The 18,591-nt window shown below is 50.7% G+C and overlaps 7 protein-coding genes across 7 annotated transcripts; 3 read left to right on the forward strand and 4 right to left on the reverse strand.

The window, feature by feature from the left end:
- Positions 1-243: 243 nt before the first annotated feature.
- AA0111_g5327 (hypothetical protein) lies at positions 244-864 on the reverse strand (the record flags this gene model as incomplete). The annotated part of the gene is made up of 1 exon (XM_028651425.1): positions 244-864. One exon carries the CDS (start codon positions 862-864, stop codon positions 244-246), a length of 621 nt encoding a protein of 206 aa, XP_028507111.1.
- Positions 865-1,635: 771 nt separating this feature from the next.
- On the forward strand, positions 1,636-4,119 carry AA0111_g5328 (hypothetical protein; the record flags this gene model as incomplete). The annotated part of the gene is made up of 5 exons (XM_028651426.1): positions 1,636-2,051; positions 2,106-2,849; positions 3,032-3,210; positions 3,263-3,526; positions 3,605-4,119. 5 exons carry the CDS (start codon positions 1,636-1,638, stop codon positions 4,117-4,119), a joined length of 2,118 nt encoding a protein of 705 aa, XP_028507115.1.
- Positions 4,120-5,091: 972 nt separating this feature from the next.
- On the reverse strand, positions 5,092-7,045 carry AA0111_g5329 (hypothetical protein; the record flags this gene model as incomplete). The annotated part of the gene is made up of 4 exons (XM_028651427.1): positions 5,092-5,607; positions 5,658-5,674; positions 5,728-5,747; positions 6,258-7,045. 4 exons carry the CDS (start codon positions 7,043-7,045, stop codon positions 5,092-5,094), a joined length of 1,341 nt encoding a protein of 446 aa, XP_028507116.1.
- A 644-nt stretch (positions 7,046-7,689) lies between these two features.
- On the reverse strand, positions 7,690-9,287 carry AA0111_g5330 (Heat shock protein; the record flags this gene model as incomplete). The annotated part of the gene is made up of 6 exons (XM_028651429.1): positions 7,690-8,225; positions 8,287-8,665; positions 8,721-8,886; positions 8,949-9,075; positions 9,134-9,184; positions 9,245-9,287. 6 exons carry the CDS (start codon positions 9,285-9,287, stop codon positions 7,690-7,692), a joined length of 1,302 nt encoding a protein of 433 aa, XP_028507292.1.
- Positions 9,288-11,224: 1,937 nt separating this feature from the next.
- AA0111_g5331 (hypothetical protein) lies at positions 11,225-12,709 on the reverse strand (the record flags this gene model as incomplete). Its single annotated transcript, XM_028651430.1, has 3 exons — positions 11,225-12,269; positions 12,326-12,554; positions 12,607-12,709. 3 exons carry the CDS (start codon positions 12,707-12,709, stop codon positions 11,225-11,227), a joined length of 1,377 nt encoding a protein of 458 aa, XP_028507291.1.
- A 281-nt stretch (positions 12,710-12,990) lies between these two features.
- AA0111_g5332 (hypothetical protein) lies at positions 12,991-14,480 on the forward strand (the record flags this gene model as incomplete). The annotated part of the gene is made up of 2 exons (XM_028651431.1): positions 12,991-13,145; positions 13,193-14,480. 2 exons carry the CDS (start codon positions 12,991-12,993, stop codon positions 14,478-14,480), a joined length of 1,443 nt encoding a protein of 480 aa, XP_028507290.1.
- Positions 14,481-15,095: 615 nt separating this feature from the next.
- Positions 15,096-17,544, forward strand: AA0111_g5333 (putative glutamate carboxypeptidase; the record flags this gene model as incomplete). The annotated part of the gene is made up of 6 exons (XM_028651432.1): positions 15,096-15,595; positions 15,645-15,847; positions 15,903-16,416; positions 16,487-16,818; positions 16,883-17,365; positions 17,414-17,544. 6 exons carry the CDS (start codon positions 15,096-15,098, stop codon positions 17,542-17,544), a joined length of 2,163 nt encoding a protein of 720 aa, XP_028507289.1.
- Positions 17,545-18,591: the final 1,047 nt, after the last annotated feature.

The following is an 18,591-nucleotide window of genomic DNA, read 5'->3' on the forward strand; positions in this document are numbered from 1 at the left end:
TGGAAGATCACAAGACGATGTTACCTTTCGCTCGTGAGGGTGGATTGTAACAGCCGGCAGTGCAACAGTGCTTGGAAAACCGCTCCAAGGATATCGTTAAGGCATAATTTAGGAAGCACGGTCAAGGCGCAATAACGAATGCAATTCGCGGACCGTTGGGTTGAAGCTTTGTCCTACCATGGGTCACCGTTCTCTTCCCCTGAAATTCTAATGTTTGTTTACCTATGCGTCGACTGATCGTCTTCAACCAGTGTACCCATTTTGACCAGCTTGCATATTATCGCCCCACTTTGTCTTCGTAAAAGCTCCTTGAGAAGCCACCTTTTCCGGCATCATGAGCACAGTCGCACATGCCTTACCGCCAGTTCTCGCGCTATACCTTCTGGACACCCTTGGCGACGTGACCAAGAGTTTGAAGGCACATTTCAGTTCATCGTCTGATTCTGCAATCTCAATCAGAGTGTCGAGAACAGAATCTACTTTCTTGCAGCGTGCCTTACTGTCCTCATGTATCGTGATAGCATTAATGATGCAGGTCAGTGCAACTTCCTCAGGAAGTTCGTTGATCATAATTTTCAGGGTGGCACACAAGGGTTTGAGATGATCTAGATCGGACTTGAGGAGCTGTTTGATGAGACGGCTGTCGAATTTGTTATAGTAAACCAAGAGTTGGGCTATAAGACTTCTAATAATGCCTTGTGCGCCTTGATGAGGATCTTTGCGATCGAGGTGTTCAGCACAACAGAAAGAAATCGCGATAGTCTCCACAGGCGGATGCAAAGACGGCTCTTTCGACACTTCGCTGCTAGACTGTATGGCGGAAGCCAACTTGGCGCACAAGAATGATGTTGGACTTTGAGCCATGGCTCTCGGTGAGTTACAATGTCCGTTCAAGAAGAGGACTGGAGACTTGGTATTTCCTAGCCACGATAAGACTTTCTGGTGTCATATCATGGCGATGATGCGGTCTTGCGCAGGTTTGGGTAGTTAGTATGCGCAACGAAGGTTCTTCCGAATGTTGGACTGAATCACAACTTCTTTGTAGTCGAGCAGAATAAGGCAGCTTCGTTCAGCTTCGTTACAAAGTCTTCTAAGTGTCGGAGCCGATCGAGCTCTTTTGATAGGTAATTATGGGGGACGGATATCATGGATGTCCTCTTGACAAGATTTTGGTCCTAGGTATCGCATCCCGACGCTAACATCGCACATGAGCATATTGTGACTCGTTCTTGTGTGGTATTTCGTATCTTGCTTTCCAGTCATGGAATGCGCGATGCCGTGTTTCGGTACTCGTTAGGAGAAATTACAATAGGGTTCGAGACATTAATCAACGCATTCGAAAACGGTGATGCCAACATGATTTTCACCAAAGAAATATTGAGAAAGAGAGTCCGAGAAAGGGTGTTCTCGCAAAGACGGTCATGAGAGGCGATGCAATGTTTTTCGACGTGAAGCGAGGGTGCAGTCCAAAATCAAAGTCCCCAGTTCCCATGGTTCACACGAATATTTAACGAACGTAACCAGGGTTATATTTCTCAACACTCCTATTCCCCAGCCTTTTCGTCAATTCCCAAAAAGTTTCTCTTAACTTTCCATATTCATGATCTGCCTATCCCAAAACTTTCCGAACTCGTCATGCCTTCCAACCTGAGATCCATATCTACACAGGAACAGCACGACATTAAGATCAAGACCTTTCAGGATGATATTGTGAATTCCGTCGAACGAGCCTTCCTTTTGCGAGCGGCCCCTGATGCTTCTGGATATAAGAAGGTGGTAGTACAGTTCATCCACTTCGTCAACAACGACATCATTGGCGTGCCAGCCCTGGAGAAAGAGCTTGGAAACGTTTTTGGATACATCTACCATTATGAGGTTAGGTACGCCGTACTCGGAAAGGACCGGTCGTATGCGAGTGTCTCACTGGAGATGAACGCGATACTGATGGACATATCCAAGACACACTCTTTTGCCGGTAATCTGGTAATAATTGTGTACTCTGGCCACGGTACCAGCGTAAACCACTATGGCGAGGAGCAACTTGAGGTTTCGTAAGTTATGTCCTTTCCTATTGTTACTTTGAGAAGATACTAATGATTAATCAGAGGCAGCTGGGATAACAAGGGTCCCAAGTTTTTCTGGAAGGTTGGAACTGCTCCCCTAGCTGGTTTCCAGAGCGATGTTCTTCAAATTCTCGACTGCTGTCATGCTGGAGAAGCGTTCAGGTCCTTTGAGACCGAATTCTTGACGGCATGTTCTGCGACAAAAATTGCGTCCGACAAAGTTGCTGTTAGTTTCACAAAGGCTCTCATTAATCAGCTGAAGGTCTGTAACGGCCAGCCGTGGACTACCGTTTCTATCTTCAGCGAGCTCGTACGGAACAAGAAGAAACACGGGCTCATCGCTACGCCTGGATTCTTACCTAGTAATAGCACCGACCTCCCGATCGTGCTCCGCAAACTGAGAAAGTTTTCAACTCCTCCCCCTATTACGGGTAGAGAGGAAAACGAAGAGCCAAGGGTGATCATCACAGCGCACATAGAAGATAAGATCACGCCAGCGACAGTCCGACAGCTGCAGCTGTGGCTGTCAAATGGTATGCCTTCAAACTTACTGAAACTCAAAGTCGAGTTTGCAGGAGTATTTGACATGGATTCAAGTCTCCTTGAGTTCAGAGAGGTTTGGGCTATGTTGCGAGATGATCCGGCATACCGATTTGGTGGTTTGGTCAGGAGCGGAAACAGATTGCTGGAACTAGCACAGGTTGCACAGGCAACACAGCAAAGCGCCACCCTGGCTATTCGACCTGCTCCTGGATCCGAAAACATCAAGCCTGGATCTCCTTCCAAGTAAGGTAGTACCTTGTACGCCACTGTTTTCCAACTATGTCTAAAGGGCTGGCTATAGCCTCTTTACTGTATGTTATACTTGTAGGCGTTGGCCAAAATGGTGGCGGGGCAAAATAGTAGGCTGTCTTTAAGAATGATACCATCATATTTACTCGTGAACCGTCAGCTTTTTATCTTGGAAGGCCATTGTTCCCCATTACATATGGGGATCTTGGGGTTGAAACGAACACCGTTGAAGAGCGCCTCGAAGAATATTTTAGACTTGCATCCCAGTGGGGATGCGTGCTTCTGCTGGATGAAGCCGACGTGTTCCTAGCCAGACGATCAGAAGATCAGCTCAAGCAAAACGCACTTGTTTCTGGTAAGGAGATTATGATCAGTAGGAACGATGTCAACACTAACGATGTGAACAGTATTCCTTAGAGTCTTCGAGTATCACTCTGGAGTACTAATGCTTACTACCAATCATGTCGGCTCATTCGACGAAGCGTTTCGTTCGCGTATCCACGTTAGCCTCTACTATCCAAAGTTTGGCAAGGATGAGACCTCCGAGATTTGGGAAATGAACCTTAGGCGCATCAAAGAGGCTAGGGATGTCGAAGTTGAAATCGATGCAGCAGGAATCCAGTGGTTTTACAAAAAGCACTGGAGAGCCAACGAGAAGAAGACATCGCGACGTTGGAATGGATGACAGATCAAAAATGCATTCCAAACGGCTCTTACACTGGCAAACTGGGACTTTAGCAACAACACAGATAACAATTTGACACGGCCAAAGCTTAAGGCTAGTCATTTCAAGCAAGTCGCCGAAACCAGCAACCATTTCGATGACTACTTCGCCGAGGTCTTCAGAGAGGGCGAAGATCAGTATGCTGACATGTTTGCAATGATCGCGAAGCGAGAAGGCCTAGAAAATGATACGGACCGCGGCCATAGAACTAGTAAACAAAGCAGACGTCGCGATCGCAGCGAGGACAGTAGCTCAGATAGCGCTAGTTCTGACAGTGAACGCACCAAGCGCAAGCACTCCAAGAGGGAAAAAGAGAAGAGGAAAGCCAAGTCCAAGGCAAAGAAGTCTCGACTGTCAGACTCTGCCTCAGATGATTCTTTGTCTGACAGTGAGAAAGAAACCGAATCGAGTGATACTGAGTCCGAGAAGAGTCGCAAGAAGCGCAAGGCACCTAAGAAAGACACGAAGAAGAGCAAAGGAAAGTCAAAGAAAGAGCCTCGCGCCGAATCAGGGCAAGAGGATGCTTCTGACAGCAGTTGAGGGGAGATTGGTATCGTTTTGTAACAGCACCGCAGCGTTCTCTTTTGTTCGTTCATCGGATGTACTCGCCTTCCCATCTTTGTTTCCAATATCAACGAGCAACGAAAAATTATTCAGTCTTAGATATTTCTCTTGGCGGACGAGGTCTATGGAGATAGCTTGTTAGAATACAAAGTCGTTCCTCAAATCAGGCTACTAGAGTGATGAGATGACCACCAGTACTGCTAATACATCAGACCAAGAACCGAAGCATGCCCAGTATTCAACCAGCGTAGACATCAGCGGGGCATTGCTAGCGAAGATCCCAGCTAGAGAAGCCGAATGTTCAGCTTGACGGATCCACGATAAGGCACCCTGGAGGTATTCGCTGCACTTTGTTCTTCACCAAGCACGATGTAAGATCCACTGAATACCTTTAGAACATGTTTTGCTCTCGAGCGGTACTACTCAGGAATACCGGGCCCCATACTTTCATAAGTTTTCGCTAGCATGCATGCCAACAAGGACATTGGTAGGAGCGACCGGATGTTATCCTTGATCCATCGACTGTAGTATAGCCTGAAGGCATTCATGGCTCATCACAACACCTATCGCAAGCAAACACATCGCGGTAGCATTCACAACAAGAAGCATGGCAGAGATGTATTTTGTGAAGTCATTTCAATTTCCTTTCCTTTCTCTCCATGTATCTACTTTGGTGAGGTACATAAGAGACATTGACCGCTAGGCATACTTTTGCAGAACATCCATTACGATCGTTTCGTCAGGCATCGTCGTGAAAGTACAAAGAAGACTTTTCCGCGTTCCTGAATACCGGGAACCCATGAAAGATAAGGAACCAAACACACCATGTCTATCGTTAAATGCCGCAATAGATGAAACTCCGTTCGCAGCTCGCAGTCTGGGTATCCTGCACGTGCGCCCTTCCTTCCTTCCTGCACGCCCTCGTGGCGCCGCTAATGTGAGATGCGCTTATCGGGTGGAGAAAGCCTTGGTGACAGTGCGCTTGAGGGCAAGCTCCTTCTTCTTCAGGTCATCAGCGGGGGCATCCTCAACCTCGAGCTGAGCCATGGCGTCGGAGAGAGCAGACTCGATCTTCTCCTTCTGGCCACGCTTGAGGCGGATGGATGTGGTGGGGTCGGAGATCATCTCCTCAACACGGGAGATGTAAGACTCAAGCTGTTGCCTTGACTCGAACTTCTTGGAGAAGGCCTCGTCGCTGGACTTGAACTTCTGCGCGTCGTTGATCATGTTCTCGATGTCAGCAGATGAGAGCTTTCCGACGGCGTTGGAGATGGTGATGTTGGCGCTGCGGCCAGAGGTCTTCTCGGTAGCGGTGACCTTGAGGATACCGTTGACGTCGACCTCGAAGACGACCTCAAGGACGGCCTCACCAGCACGCATAGGAGGGATGGGTGCGAGAGTGAACTCTCCGAGAGAGGTGTTGTCCTCGCAGTTGACACGCTCACCCTGGAAGACGGGGAATTGCTAGCATGGGTTAGTATGAATGGTTCCAAAGCGGTGCTGAGTATACATACAACAGTCTGCTGGTTGTCTGTCATAAGTTAGCATGAGAAGATCAAAAGGGGATTTTGGATTTGGACTCACCCGCAACGGTAGTGAATGTCCTGTGTAACTGTTAGTAACTGTCGATGGTAGCTGACATAGAGAACATGCGATGGTAGCAACATAATGAAACAGTAGAAGTGAAAGCCATGAAATGTCGAGCCAGATAACAGGTACTATGCGTAGCAAATCGAGTCACTCGATTTGGGTGATCCGGAAACTAGTTTCCGAGACGACGTGTAGTGGAGACCGGTGAGACATGCCAGAGAGTTGCGGATAGACCATGAATTCAGTGGTATCGCCAGTGGCGGTATTAGACAGTATTAGACGGTGACGATGATGTGGTGGCGGCCAAGTGATCCAGATGCTTCTTGCTCAGGTTGTGAGTTCGAAGTTCGGATGGACTGGCGCAGTTCTTTGGACAGGTGTGACAACGGTGCTTGCCAGAGGCGATGATGTTAGCACGCGAACGCGCTTGCCTTGCCTTGTGCCGAGCTGGATTAGCGGCAGCGAAGGCACGCAAACGAGCATTGTATGCTTCACGATGCTTGTTTCGATGTGTCTCGGAATACTCGCGCTCCAGTCCAAGGCGACGTGCTGGGTCGGTAGCCATAGCCTTCACACGGTAGTCGACAGAGAGGGCGTTACGGCGCTCACGATTAGCGACGTCAAGAGCTGTGAGTTGCTGGGCGGTAAGATCGAAGTTACCAACCACACTTTCGGTGAGAGGGTTGTGATTGCATAGACCGCCATAGCCGAAAAGTCCTTTTTGGCGAGGCCATGGGCAGCAAGACCCCATATGATAGTCCTTCGTGCTTGACTTCATAGTCCAGAGTAGGAAAGCAAATGTAGCTTCCATTGCGATGAAAAGCAGACGAAAAGCAGGGACGTTGACAGCGACAGGTATGGGAGCCGACACCAACCATCCCTTGTGGACTATCCTGTAACCGTCGCGGTGAGCTTTGAGTACCCACCTGGGCCATAGGTTGAGGTATTTGAGCTGCTCATACTGTTGCCAGCGAGCTCGAAGACCTGTCTTCGCCTTGGTGCCTGATCCGATATAAACCAGAGGTATGTGACCAGGCTTTTCCAGCACAAGGCAGTACACACCCCATCGACCAACACCATCAGAAGACGTATTGCGGAAGAAGTCTAATGAAGGTGGGGTAGCGGCTTGTGCAGCTTCGAGGAGTCCAGGGCAAAAGGATAGTGAGGCAGATGCAGCTATGTTGAGTAGCACTGCCTTGTCGAAGAAAAAATCAGCAAAAAGACCGTTCTTGCCGGGAGCAGGCACAAGCAGACAGGCCCAGATAAGGGCAACAATGGCCTCAAGCAAGGCATGGTCGGTGTTGGTGGCCATGCTTATCGACGACCTCGATACCGCCAGTAGTGGTAATAGGCGGTATTAGTCGGTGAGAGAGTGTGATGGCGACGGGATGATACCCGGAAAGTACTTTCCTCCCACCTGGCGAGAGATTGTGGTGGTGGGTGAGGATCGTGTGATACGAAGAGTGGTCTCAAAATACCGTCAATCGACGACCTCGATATCGCCAGTGGCGGTATCAGACCGTGAGGGAGCGGCTGAAAACTGGTTTCCGTCTCACCTAATGAGAGAGAGAGAGTGCTGGTGGTCGAGAATCGTGTGACACGATCGTGTGTACTCAACCACCGTGAAATGAGAGTGGATGTGCCAGTTGCAGTGAGGTTGGGATGCAAGCAAGGCAGAAAGCCGAAGGCGGCTTTAAATGCAGGTCCAGAGCCGGGTCCAAGTAAACAGTGTCCAGGGCTCCTGCCAGCTTCGAGGTGCTCGAAGAGAAGAAGGCCCTCAAAGCTGGCAGGTGCTCCCCTCACCCACATCAGGGAAGGGAGCGACGACGAACCATGGCAGAAAGAACAACAGGATACATGAAGAGGGGTATACAGGTAGAACAGAATGAACAAAGAAAAGTTAGAACACTTCACCTTTTCTTGATAGTCTTTTCATCAAAGTTAGCAAAGGTCAGATCATAAAGCGATGGTGATACATACAGGGACGGTCTGACCACGGGGAACGACGGGGGCGAAGATGTTACCCTCCATGGCTACACCAAGGGAGAGGGGAACGACATCGAGGAGGAGAAGGTCAGCGGTGTCGGCGGAGGTAGCCTTTCCGGAAAGGATACCGGCCTGGACGGCAGCACCGTAGGCAACGGCCTCATCGGGGTTGATGCTCTTCTCGAGCTTCTTGCCGTTGAAGTAGTCGCTGAGGAGCTTCTGGATCTTGGGGATACGGGTGGAACCACCAACAAGGACGATCTCGTCAACCTTGTCCTTGGCAATGGCGGCGTCCTTGAGAACCTGGGCAACGGGGTCCAGAGTGCCAGCGAAGGCCTTCTGGTTCAAGTCCTCGAAACGAGCACGGGTGATGTTGGCGTTGAAGTCCTCACCGTCGAACAGCGAGTCGATCTCAACAGTGGTCTGAGTGGCGTTGGAGAGAGTACGCTTGGCACGCTCGCAAGCAGTCCGGAGACGACGAAGGGCACGGGCGTCACCGCTGATGTCTGTTGAAATGTTAGTATTCTGCAAACAACACTATCGCGAATCCTGCGGGGTTATGCCTACCCTTCTTAGTCTTCTTGGTGAACTCCTTCTTGAAGTGGTCAAGGAGGTTAGTGTCGAAGTCCTGACCACCCAAGTGGGTGTCTCCAGCAGTAGCCTTGACGGTGAAAACACCACCCTGGATGTGAAGAAGAGAGACATCGAAAGTACCACCACCAAGATCGTAGATGAGGACGTTCCTCTCCTTGTCAGACTTTCCGGAACCGAGACCGTAGGCGATAGCGGCGGCGGTGGGCTCGTTGATGATACGGAGAACGTTGAGGCCAGCAATGGCACCGGCGTCCTTGGTGGCTTGACGCTGGTTGTCGTTGAAGTAGGCGGGGACGGTGATGACGGCCTTCTCGACCTTCTTGCCGAGCTTGGTCTCAGCGACCTCCTTCATCTGTTGATTTTGTTAGTCGCTGCCCCGCCATGCGAAATGTGTGCGCAGATCTTACCTTGACGAGAACCATGGCAGAGATCTCCTGGGGAGAGAACTGCTTGGTCTCACCGAGGTACTCAACCTCGACGAGAGGGCTGCCGCCCTGGTCAACGACCTTGAATGGCCATGACTTGATGTCCTTTGTGACGGTCTCGTCTTCGAATCGGCGACCAATGAGACGCCTACAAAAGTCAGCCTGCTGATCGTGCGCGTGCGCAAAAAAAAAAGGTGCGGAGACACTCACTTGACATCGAAGACGGTGTTCTCGGGGTTCATAGCAGCCTGGTTCTTGGCCGCCTCACCGATCAAACGCTCCTCGCTGGTGAAGGACACGAACGAGGGAGTGGTGAAGCTACCCTGCTCGTTGGCGACTGTAGGCAAACATTGTTAGACATTGATCTTCTCGCAATGGAATTGGCGGGCGCATACTGATCTCGACATTGGTGCCCTCGTAGTTGGCAACGCAAGAGTAGGTGGTGCCTGCGATATTGTTAGCCCACAACACATCCCACTGTGGGGTAATTCGCGAATATTACGCACCAAGATCGATGCCGATGGCACCCTCGTAGACTTCGTCGCTCATGATTGCGGTATGTGTGGAAGGAACAACCTGAAAAAATTGAAGAGCAGGAAGGTGTTGGAGAGAAGGTGAAAAAGAGGGTTGGGAATCTTTTTCGCGCTTGCTTAAAGGCGAGCGATCAGAGAAAAATTGGCCTGGCAGGGATGTCTCGTAGTGTCGGCGAATGACGCTAGGCAGACTCGGTTAACCAACCCAACGCGGCGCTTATCGATACTGAATGAAAAAGTGCGCCCACCAATATCATCGTCAGGCCTCGGCCCGCTGAGTGAGAAAAGAAAGACCAGACCGTATATTCAGAGAATGTGCCCCGCAGCCAAGATCTGGTAACCCCAGGGAGAGTTTGGAAACCGAGTTGTGTCTATCGCAGGTAATTACACTCCTCTGCCTAAGAAACACACGTCGGTATATGTCCGGCGTGCTGAACAAAATATTCCGGAGCATGCATTACTACGGCAGTCGTCCGGCAGAGCGACTCTCGCCATCCAGCCGCAGTATCGGCGTCGAATCTTTGCCATGGTTCTGCCCTTGAGAAATGTTCAATGGACCCTGGAATCAACATGGTTTCCATCTTCGCAGTAGATTACAACTGAGACCACCCTGGTATTCTCACTTCGGTATGTGCCTGGAAGAACTAAGGTCAAGCTGTGATAGCCTTATGTCCAAGAGTGTTACTGGATACATCACTATATATATGCGGGAGACTGCATTGTCCACACCATTGTAGCCAACTGAGAGTTATATTGACGACTGACGCATCTATACAAAAAGCATAAGTATACAGCAAACCAAAAAATTGCTCTCCCTCATCCTTCCACATACCAAATCGCCAAGTACAGAAAACTGGACATGCTAGCCACCTTCTCGATGTGACAAGGTCGTTTCTCATTGGCGGCAACGTCGGAAGGGTATCTGAAACCTTTGCCGCAGGGTTCGCACCAAGAGCCACGTCCTTTTGTTGACCACCAGATATGTCGAGGGGTGGCGTTGTGGATCTTCTGTGCAGCAGCGTCGGTAGAGGCGACGTCACAGACAGAGCTGCAGTAGGACTTTTCTTCTATCGCCTTGACTTGATTGGTGCGGGTTTGAGGATATGCCCTTGCGTTGGGAGCCTTTTGACTGGCTTTCCATTTCTCTGTAGGATTTGCTCTCTTTTCTTGAACGTATGAGGCTGCGTAAGCCTTGGCCTTGGCCCTTGTTGCTATTTTAATCTCTTCAAGCTGCTCTGGTGTGAGGTCGAGGTCGCCCTCAACGAAGTCGACGAGGGGGCAGTGGGAGCAGCAGCTATTATATTCAAAAGCTGAACGAGACTATGGGCAGATGCCTTGGAAGCCATACCACTTGTCGCGCCGGGGAAGTGACCAGAGGGTACAAGTAAAGACAGCCTCAGGGAGGACGACGACTTGGCGCTGGGTAGGGTGGAGAGAAGCTTCTTGTTGGAGTATAAGAGTGATGGATTGAATGCTATGAAGGACTTAGCTATATAGGTAGTACGCCAGAGGTTGTGGCAGATACCAATAACAACATGAGATGGCTCTTTCTTCACTTCTGCCCCTGAGGAAAGTTACATGGAGCCTGAAAACTACATGGTTTCGCCTTGAAGAAGTAAGATCAAGTCTCACACCATTGTAGCCAACTAAAGAGATTTATATTGACGAGTGACGCATCTTTGGCGCATCTATGTACAAAGCATGGGTATACAGCGAACATTGTATAAGAGAGGTCGTATATGTTGCTCTCTCTACACCCACAATCAACAACACTTCCAACACGACATCCAGTCATAATACAGAACTTTTGGTGTCCACCCAGGAGACCTAAAGTAGTAGCTGGACACCTACAGACACGTGGGGTAATGATGTTGGAAACAAGGAGCTGCAATGTAATCATCCTACCTCGAACCAAGAAGTTGCTCCTGGGATTATGCGACCCCTCCAATCTACTCAAGCTGCACCCAAAGCCTGCAGCGCCGCCCTCAATTCCTTGACAGCCGTTGTAGAGTCTTCAAAATTCAACGCTGAAATAGCCCATTTCGCATGCTTTGTAGCTGCCATGATGGAGTCTTCGTCGTCTCTGAACGGACCCTGCGATGACAGCTGCTGCTGTGGAGGAGGTCCTGGTGCTTGGGCGTACGGATTTTGGTGGGATGTCGACGAGTATTGTTGCTGAGGAGGCTGCGAGGAAACGTTTTGTTGTTGGTACTGTTGCTGAGACACCACGGGCGACGTAAAAACGTTTTGAGATTGTTGTGGAGTGACTGTGAAGCTTGAGGATAGTCTCTGTGGCTTTTGAGGCACTTGGGGTGGTGGAGGTGATTGGTATGGGTTTTGAGGTGGTTGCTCGGGGGCTTGGGGTGGAGGAGACGTAGGGTTCTGGTAGAAGCTTGCAGGATCTGACGCGTCTGGAACTTGTGGTGCAGGGCTATTTGGTAAGGAAGATGTCATAGGGTCGATGTCCATGGGCGCGGTAGGTAGCCCGGGCGCTGTCGTCTCTGATGTGAAGGTAGGAGGGTCGGTCTTTGGAAAGTATCCGCCGCCGATTGAGACGACGGAGCCCTGCCTCGAGGTTGCTGATTGTGACATGGGCGAGACATCGTTGTGCGATGATTGGTTGTAGCCCGTAGGCGCGGAAGGGAGATTGGGAGCTGGCGGCGACACTTGGCGCGCAGACAGACTGGGCGATGGCTGGGTAGTATTGGGCACCGTCTCGACGTATGGTTGGTATGGGTTCTCTGGTGGCGCGCCTTGGTTTATGCTTCGTACTTCTGGGTCATTTGGATCCAGCGCAGACGGCGACATGGGCTGTTGTGGTGCTTCTTGTCTGGGGTTCGTCGCGTTCGGGTCCTCGTTGGCCTTGATGGCCTTGACGATGCGCAGCGCATGGTATTTGGCGAACTTGGTCTTGGAAGTGATTTCGGGGTCATTATTCTTCCATACAGACATGACCTCGAGGAAGGTCGATGCCGCGAGGAGGGTATCAGCGGTCTGCCTGCAAGTGGTGTTAGAAGTGAGGGTCGGCAATGGAACTACGTGTTTGGTACGCACCCATTGACCCTGTTCTCGGCCATCTCCCTCTCTGCCTTGGCGAGAGTCTGTAGAGCGAACTGTTCACAGTATGCGCTCGCAACCGTGTCATCTAGCAAAGCATCCTCGTTCGGGTTCTCGGCCTTTGCTTGCTCCAGCTTCTCCATGAGATCGGTCGTGTAGGCGGTACATTCCTGATCAGCCGAGTGGAGTCCACCGGCGATGATTCTTTGGACTATGTAGAAGCGCACTGTGCAGCTTTAGTATACGTCTCTTGTATTGGCAGGCGCGAGGGTACTCACACCAGTAGGTGATGATGGGCTTGAACTTCTCAAGCTGAGCGGCGCGCTTCGCAAAGGACGCGAGCTGCAAGCTCCTGAGCTTTGCCGGTACTGTGTCGGCCATTGCTGTGGTATCTTGTGTGTGCTAAGACGCGTATCGCATGTGGTGTTTAGTCTGTGGATAGACGCAGTAAGGTGCAGGCAGCTACAGCGGGCATGCGGTCATAGGCGCTAGTCCGGACTGATCCCTGTCTCCCCGCATCTCAGCTTTGGCCATGTAACTTATGGCAAGCTGTTACAAGTGAGTGAAAAGGCCAACCTGGCAACTACGCCATGTAAGGCTATATCCACTGCAGCAGCTGCACCTCTGCTTATTCTCCACTTCACCCACAACACACACCAACCATGGTCCGCGCAACCACGCTGTTTGCCGCTACGGCCGCGCTGGCCCTCAATGCCCACGCCGAGAGCATGTACTCCAAGAACAGCGCCGTCGTTCAGATCACTGGCATGGACTATGACAGAGTAATTGCAAAGTCCAACTACACGTCTATTGTCGAGTAAGCCGTCCTCGTTCGTCGTCATCCCCTCTTCTCACACCTCTCAGATTCTACGCGCCATGGTGCGGCCACTGCAAGAACCTCAAGCCCGCGTACGAGACGGCCGCCAAATCTCTCGCCGGCATCGCCAAAGTCGCCGCCGTCAACTGCGATGAAGAGATGAACAAACCCTTCTGCGGGAAGATGGGCGTTCAGGGCTTCCCCACCCTTAAGATTGTTCGACCCGGCAAGAAGCCTGGAAAGCCTACGGTGGAGGACTACCAAGGACCTCGTTCGGCCAAGGGCATCGTGGACGCTGTCAAGGACAAGGTCCCCAATATCGTGAAGAGGGTCAACGACAAGAACCTCGACGAGTGGCTACAAGGAAACAAGGACACTGCCAAGGCCATTCTGTTCAGTGAGAAGGGCATCGTCAGCGCCACACTGCGCGCTCTAGCGATTGACTTCGCTGGAGTCGTTTCGGTTGCGCAAATAAAAAAGTCGGAAAAGGCGGCAGTGGAAAAATATGGAATCACCGACTTCCCAAGCTTGGTCTTGATTCCCGCGGGCTCCGACACACCTATCAAGCACCAAGGCAAGGCTGACAAAGCAGCGATGGTCGAATTCCTCTCTCAGGTCGCCCCACCTAACCCCGATTGTCCACCTGCCAAGGAGAAGAAGTCCAAAGCTAAGAAGGATACCAAGAAAGAGTCCAAGTCTTCCAGCAAGTTTGCAAAGGCCTCAGCTTCACACAAGTCCGCAGATTCATCTTCAGCCGCCGCCTCAGCCACAGACGAGACTGTCGAGGAGCCGGTCGTGCCCACTGAGTCGCCTGATCCGAATGTCAAGGATGGAGATACACCCAACCCGATCGAAATTCCAGTCGAAGAGGCCAAGCCGACTATACCTCTGGTTGCAGAAGCTGCCGAGCTTCAATCAATGTGCTTGACCGAGCAGAGCAAGACCTGTATCCTGGCACTGCTTCCCAAGGACGAGTCTTCCGAAGCTGCAACCACCGCCATTGCATCCCTTGCATCGATCCACAAGAAGTACGATGCTTCTGGCAGCCATCTCTTTCCCTTTGTAGCTGTATCCTCGACAAATCCACTTGCTGCATCCCTGACCACAGAACTCGGCCTGGGAAGTGCAGACGAGGTCCACCTCATTGCCACCAATGGCAAGCGCGCATGGTACAAGAAGTACTCCGGCAGCTCTTTCGGAGCTGACGCAGTCGAACAATGGGTCGATGCTATCCGCATGGGTGAAGGCAAAAAGCAGAAGCTAGTCGACTCCCTCCTGGTTGCCGGTGAGAAGCCGAGTTCCAAGGAAGAAACACCTGGTCATAATGAGCTCTAGTGGTGGGCGGCGAGCTCACAGTAGGTGCAGTTTCAAGTAGACGTGTATACCAATTGATTTTCGTGTTCTATTGAACAAGCACTCAGACTACTACATTATTGCTCCACGCGTGAAATACCCAATTACTGACGAAATGTCGTCACCTCGATTTGCTCTTCCGTCACATTTTGCGCGCTGATGCGACGAGGTCGACCTCAGCCGTCCGGATGACGTACTGAACACGACCCTCTCTGTTAATTTTCGGGTGCAAGATGAGGTAGATGCAAGCATATGTGTCAGCCTCTATCGGTTTCTGGGGCGGGCTTTATGAGATGGATACAAGCTCCCGTATCGGTCTTTGGTTAGCTTCCGGATTATTGATGTATGCATTTTGAGTATGCGTACTGACCACGTTTCGGCTATTTGCACATCCCTGTATATTGTTGAGAAGAATAGAATGACCTGATAATATATGAGGCACGCACGATCGAGAGGGGAACCGACGGTGGGTGTTCGCTCCTACCCTTTCACTGGAAGCGGGCAGGTGCACATGCCCTGCTCTTATGCCTTGCGCTTACTTGCTGCGTATATGCCAACTTCGAGCACTACTGCACTTACATCGGATATCGCTCAACCATGGTATCATTCTTGCTGATCGCGCTGAGCTTAGCGCATCTGGCAACAGCATGCCAACGACAACTCCGCAGCCTCGAAACCGGTCAGCTATCACATCAACATCCTCTAGTGCTTCGCCAAGCAGTTACTTTCCCTCCGTTACGGAACAAGAATGAAGATATCCTACACGACTCCTTCTTAGCATCCTCCATAGACGATTGGTCCTCTTATTATACCCATGGCGATCATGTCGCTGGACGCAACAGGTCCATGGCAGAAGTCACTGCAAAGGAGTGGACCAAGAACGGAGTACCCAGTTCACTGGTCGAGTATGAAGTTTTTCTCAGCTATCCGAAAGAGCAGAAGCTGGTCCTAAGATCGAGGAATCGCACGTTGCATGAGGCCCAGATGTACGAGGACGCTTTATCGGAAGACGACACAACAAGCTCTCCTCGAGCGTTACCGGCATTCCATGGATACTCTGCTTCGGGAAAAGTGGAAGCAGAGTATGTTTATGTTGGGTGAGTGGCTTGTGTACCAGTTCTGCGGTTGACAGCTAATGTACAACAGCCGTGGCCACAAAGACGACTTCGCCGCACTCACAACATTGAATGTCGATCTGAAAGGAAAGATCGCTCTCGTAAAGTACGGAGGTCCTTTCCGTGGTGTTAAGGTTCTCAATGCCGAGGCACATGGCATGGTCGGAGTGATCATGTTCAGTGACCCTGGTGACGACGGACCACAAGAGGCCAAAGGACAAATTGCATATCCTCGTATGACTACTCCTAACATGATGGATAGCAGAAACGTATGTCTGACTTCTTGCAGATGGTCCAGCACGCCAACCGTCATCCATACAGCGAGGATCCGTCGCGTACATCAACCAATACCCAGGTGATCCAACAACACCCGGATACCCATCGAAACCTGGCGTCAAGCATGTTAGAAACCCCCCAAATCTACCTAAGATCCCATCTTTGCCCATATCCCACCGCGATGCTTTGTCATTCCTAAAAGCTCTGGACGGGCACGGTACATCAGGAGAATTGATCAATCGAGACGGATGGATCGGTGGTCTGAACGCAACATACAGCACCGGTCCGGCACCGGGAACAACTGTTTCCCTCACGAATTTCATGGAAGAAAAGATTTCGCCAATCTGGAACGTGATCGGCACAATCAATGGCACGAATTCTGACGAAACAATCATCATCGGCAACCACCGCGACGCCTGGATTGTCGGCGGAGCCGCGGATCCCAACTCTGGCTCCGCCATCTTGGTCGAACTCACGAAGGCTTTCGGCAAGTTGTTGGAATCAGGTTGGAAGCCACGACGGAACATGTACGTTCAACGGTACCCATTCTTTCGAACAACGGAAGGTTCAAGCTAATACGTACTTTGCACCCTATAGCATCTTCGCCTCTTGGGATGCGGAAGAATACGCACTAATTGGGTCAACGGAATGGGTCGAAGAACACGCTCCCTGGCTCTCCGCCACCACATTGACCTACCTGAACGTTGATATCGGCGTCACAGGTCCACTTCCCGGTGCAGGTGCTACCCCTGAACTACGAACCCTCGCGCAGGACATCATGAAGAAAGTTGAATACGGTGAAAAGACCTTGTACGATGCTTGGCATGAGTTGTACATGTTCCGGCCTGAGGATAATGGCTTTACGGATCTCGGAAGCGGAAGTGATTACACGGCGTTTCTGCAGTTGGGTATCGGAGCTCTGGACTTTGGTAGGTAGTTTTGGTCTACCAAGTGATTGTGAGATGGGTACTGACAAAGACACTGTTGGATTAGGTATGGATGCGAGTCGCGAATCGCCGGTTTATCATTATCACAGCAACTACGACTCGTATTATTGGATGAAGAGCATGGTGGATCCTGATTTCGCGATCCATGCGACTGTAGGGCGGTTCATTGCATTGCTAGCATACCACTTGGCAGACGATGCTCTCATACCGTTCGATATGGATACGTATGCGCGCAACATCAATTATTGGATCAGGGAGCTCGTTGGAGAGACAATGGGCATGCCGGATAGCGGGACTGTTCAGCGACAGATCAAGATGAGTGAACTTGCTGCCGCGGGAAGGAGGTTACGTCAGATTGCCACCGAATTTACAGACCGAACCAGGGAGCCGTCGTTCCTCGACGACGCGGCGAGGGTGCAGAAAGCGAACCGCGTTATGAAGGATGTGCAGAGGCTGTTTGTTAGACAAGAGGGTCTACCTGGTCGACAGTTTTACAAGAACGGCTTGTATGCGCCGAATCGGGATGATGGTAAGTTGGGTTGAACCAATGTTGTGTGATGTGACTGATCAGAAATAGGGTATAAAGCACAGACGCTTCCGGCGAGTATGGAGGCGCTTCAAGATCGGGACTTGACGTTGTGTTTGGAGTGGAACGTTTGGCTGACGGAGGCTCTTGAAAAAGCGGCAGAGTTATTGGCGGGTGTTTGAGGAGTGTGAGGACATGGGGTGATGTTGTAGTGCGGTTCGTAGTGTCATTGATTGCGCTGTGGTATCCATCATTAATGGTAAGAATATCGGTTCAACCAATAGCACTGTATGTGTTCAGTCATCCCGTCCTGATCTATGGTATATAAATCTGTGCTTGCTTTCTTCTCCTTTCTTTCTCTTCATCCACAGCGTTGTGCTGCCTTGTTACTTGAAATCGAGGCGCATCAAGCTATGTGCCGTTCTCCAGAGTCCACCAAAAAGTGCTTACCCCGCTAACATGGTTGGCTTTTCCCGAAATCTCGAAAATGCTTTCCATATGCCCGGCAGAAGACTGCTATTGCCGTATTCCTCGCGATTCGCCAAAAACCTTCTTTGACCAAGTGATGTTCACTTCCCGTCGACATATAAACATCATCCACGACACCTATCGTCTCTCCATAATATCCGCCGCGGTTCACTCGCGGGTTATCAAAAGCGCCGGCTGTCCTGCCCATGGTGTGTTCTTTCCTCCGCCAAAACAAAAAAAAGCGTATAGCGCATATCGGTTTCTTCTTCCAAACTCTTCCAACAAAAAAGCCCGCCGCTTTTCGTCATGTCCCCGCCAATCCCTCGCCATATCATACGGCTCTTAAGAGATATCGGACATTCCAACGTCAACATCAAAAAGCTCAAAAATCATTTACACGCTGAGTGTTGTTGTCGAAACTCTCGATACAAAACATGGGATCTTCTTCTCTACTCCTTACCCACGTTCGCTGCCTTCTCTTTTTCGAAATTGCGAACATGACAGACATATGTGGATCTGTTCTGCAGAGTCTACATCTATCGACTTTATGCCTGGCACTGTGGTTCTGGGTTTCAATTACTACTGGCTATCATCTTACAAAATCGAAAATAATTCGCTCATGATCCATGGCCTTGCCGACGCTTCCACTCCGAAATCGCTACCCCCCCTCCCCATGTGTCCGCCTCTGATACCGGTTAACATGAATACAAAGCCCGCTCTTTCGCTCTTCAATCCCTGCTGCTCTTCTTGTCCCCCACGAA

The sequence above is a fragment of the Alternaria arborescens genome, assembly GCF_004154835.1.
Source record: "Alternaria arborescens strain FERA 675 chromosome Unknown contig_10, whole genome shotgun sequence".
NCBI classification, from domain to species: Eukaryota; Fungi; Ascomycota; class Dothideomycetes; order Pleosporales; family Pleosporaceae; genus Alternaria; species Alternaria arborescens.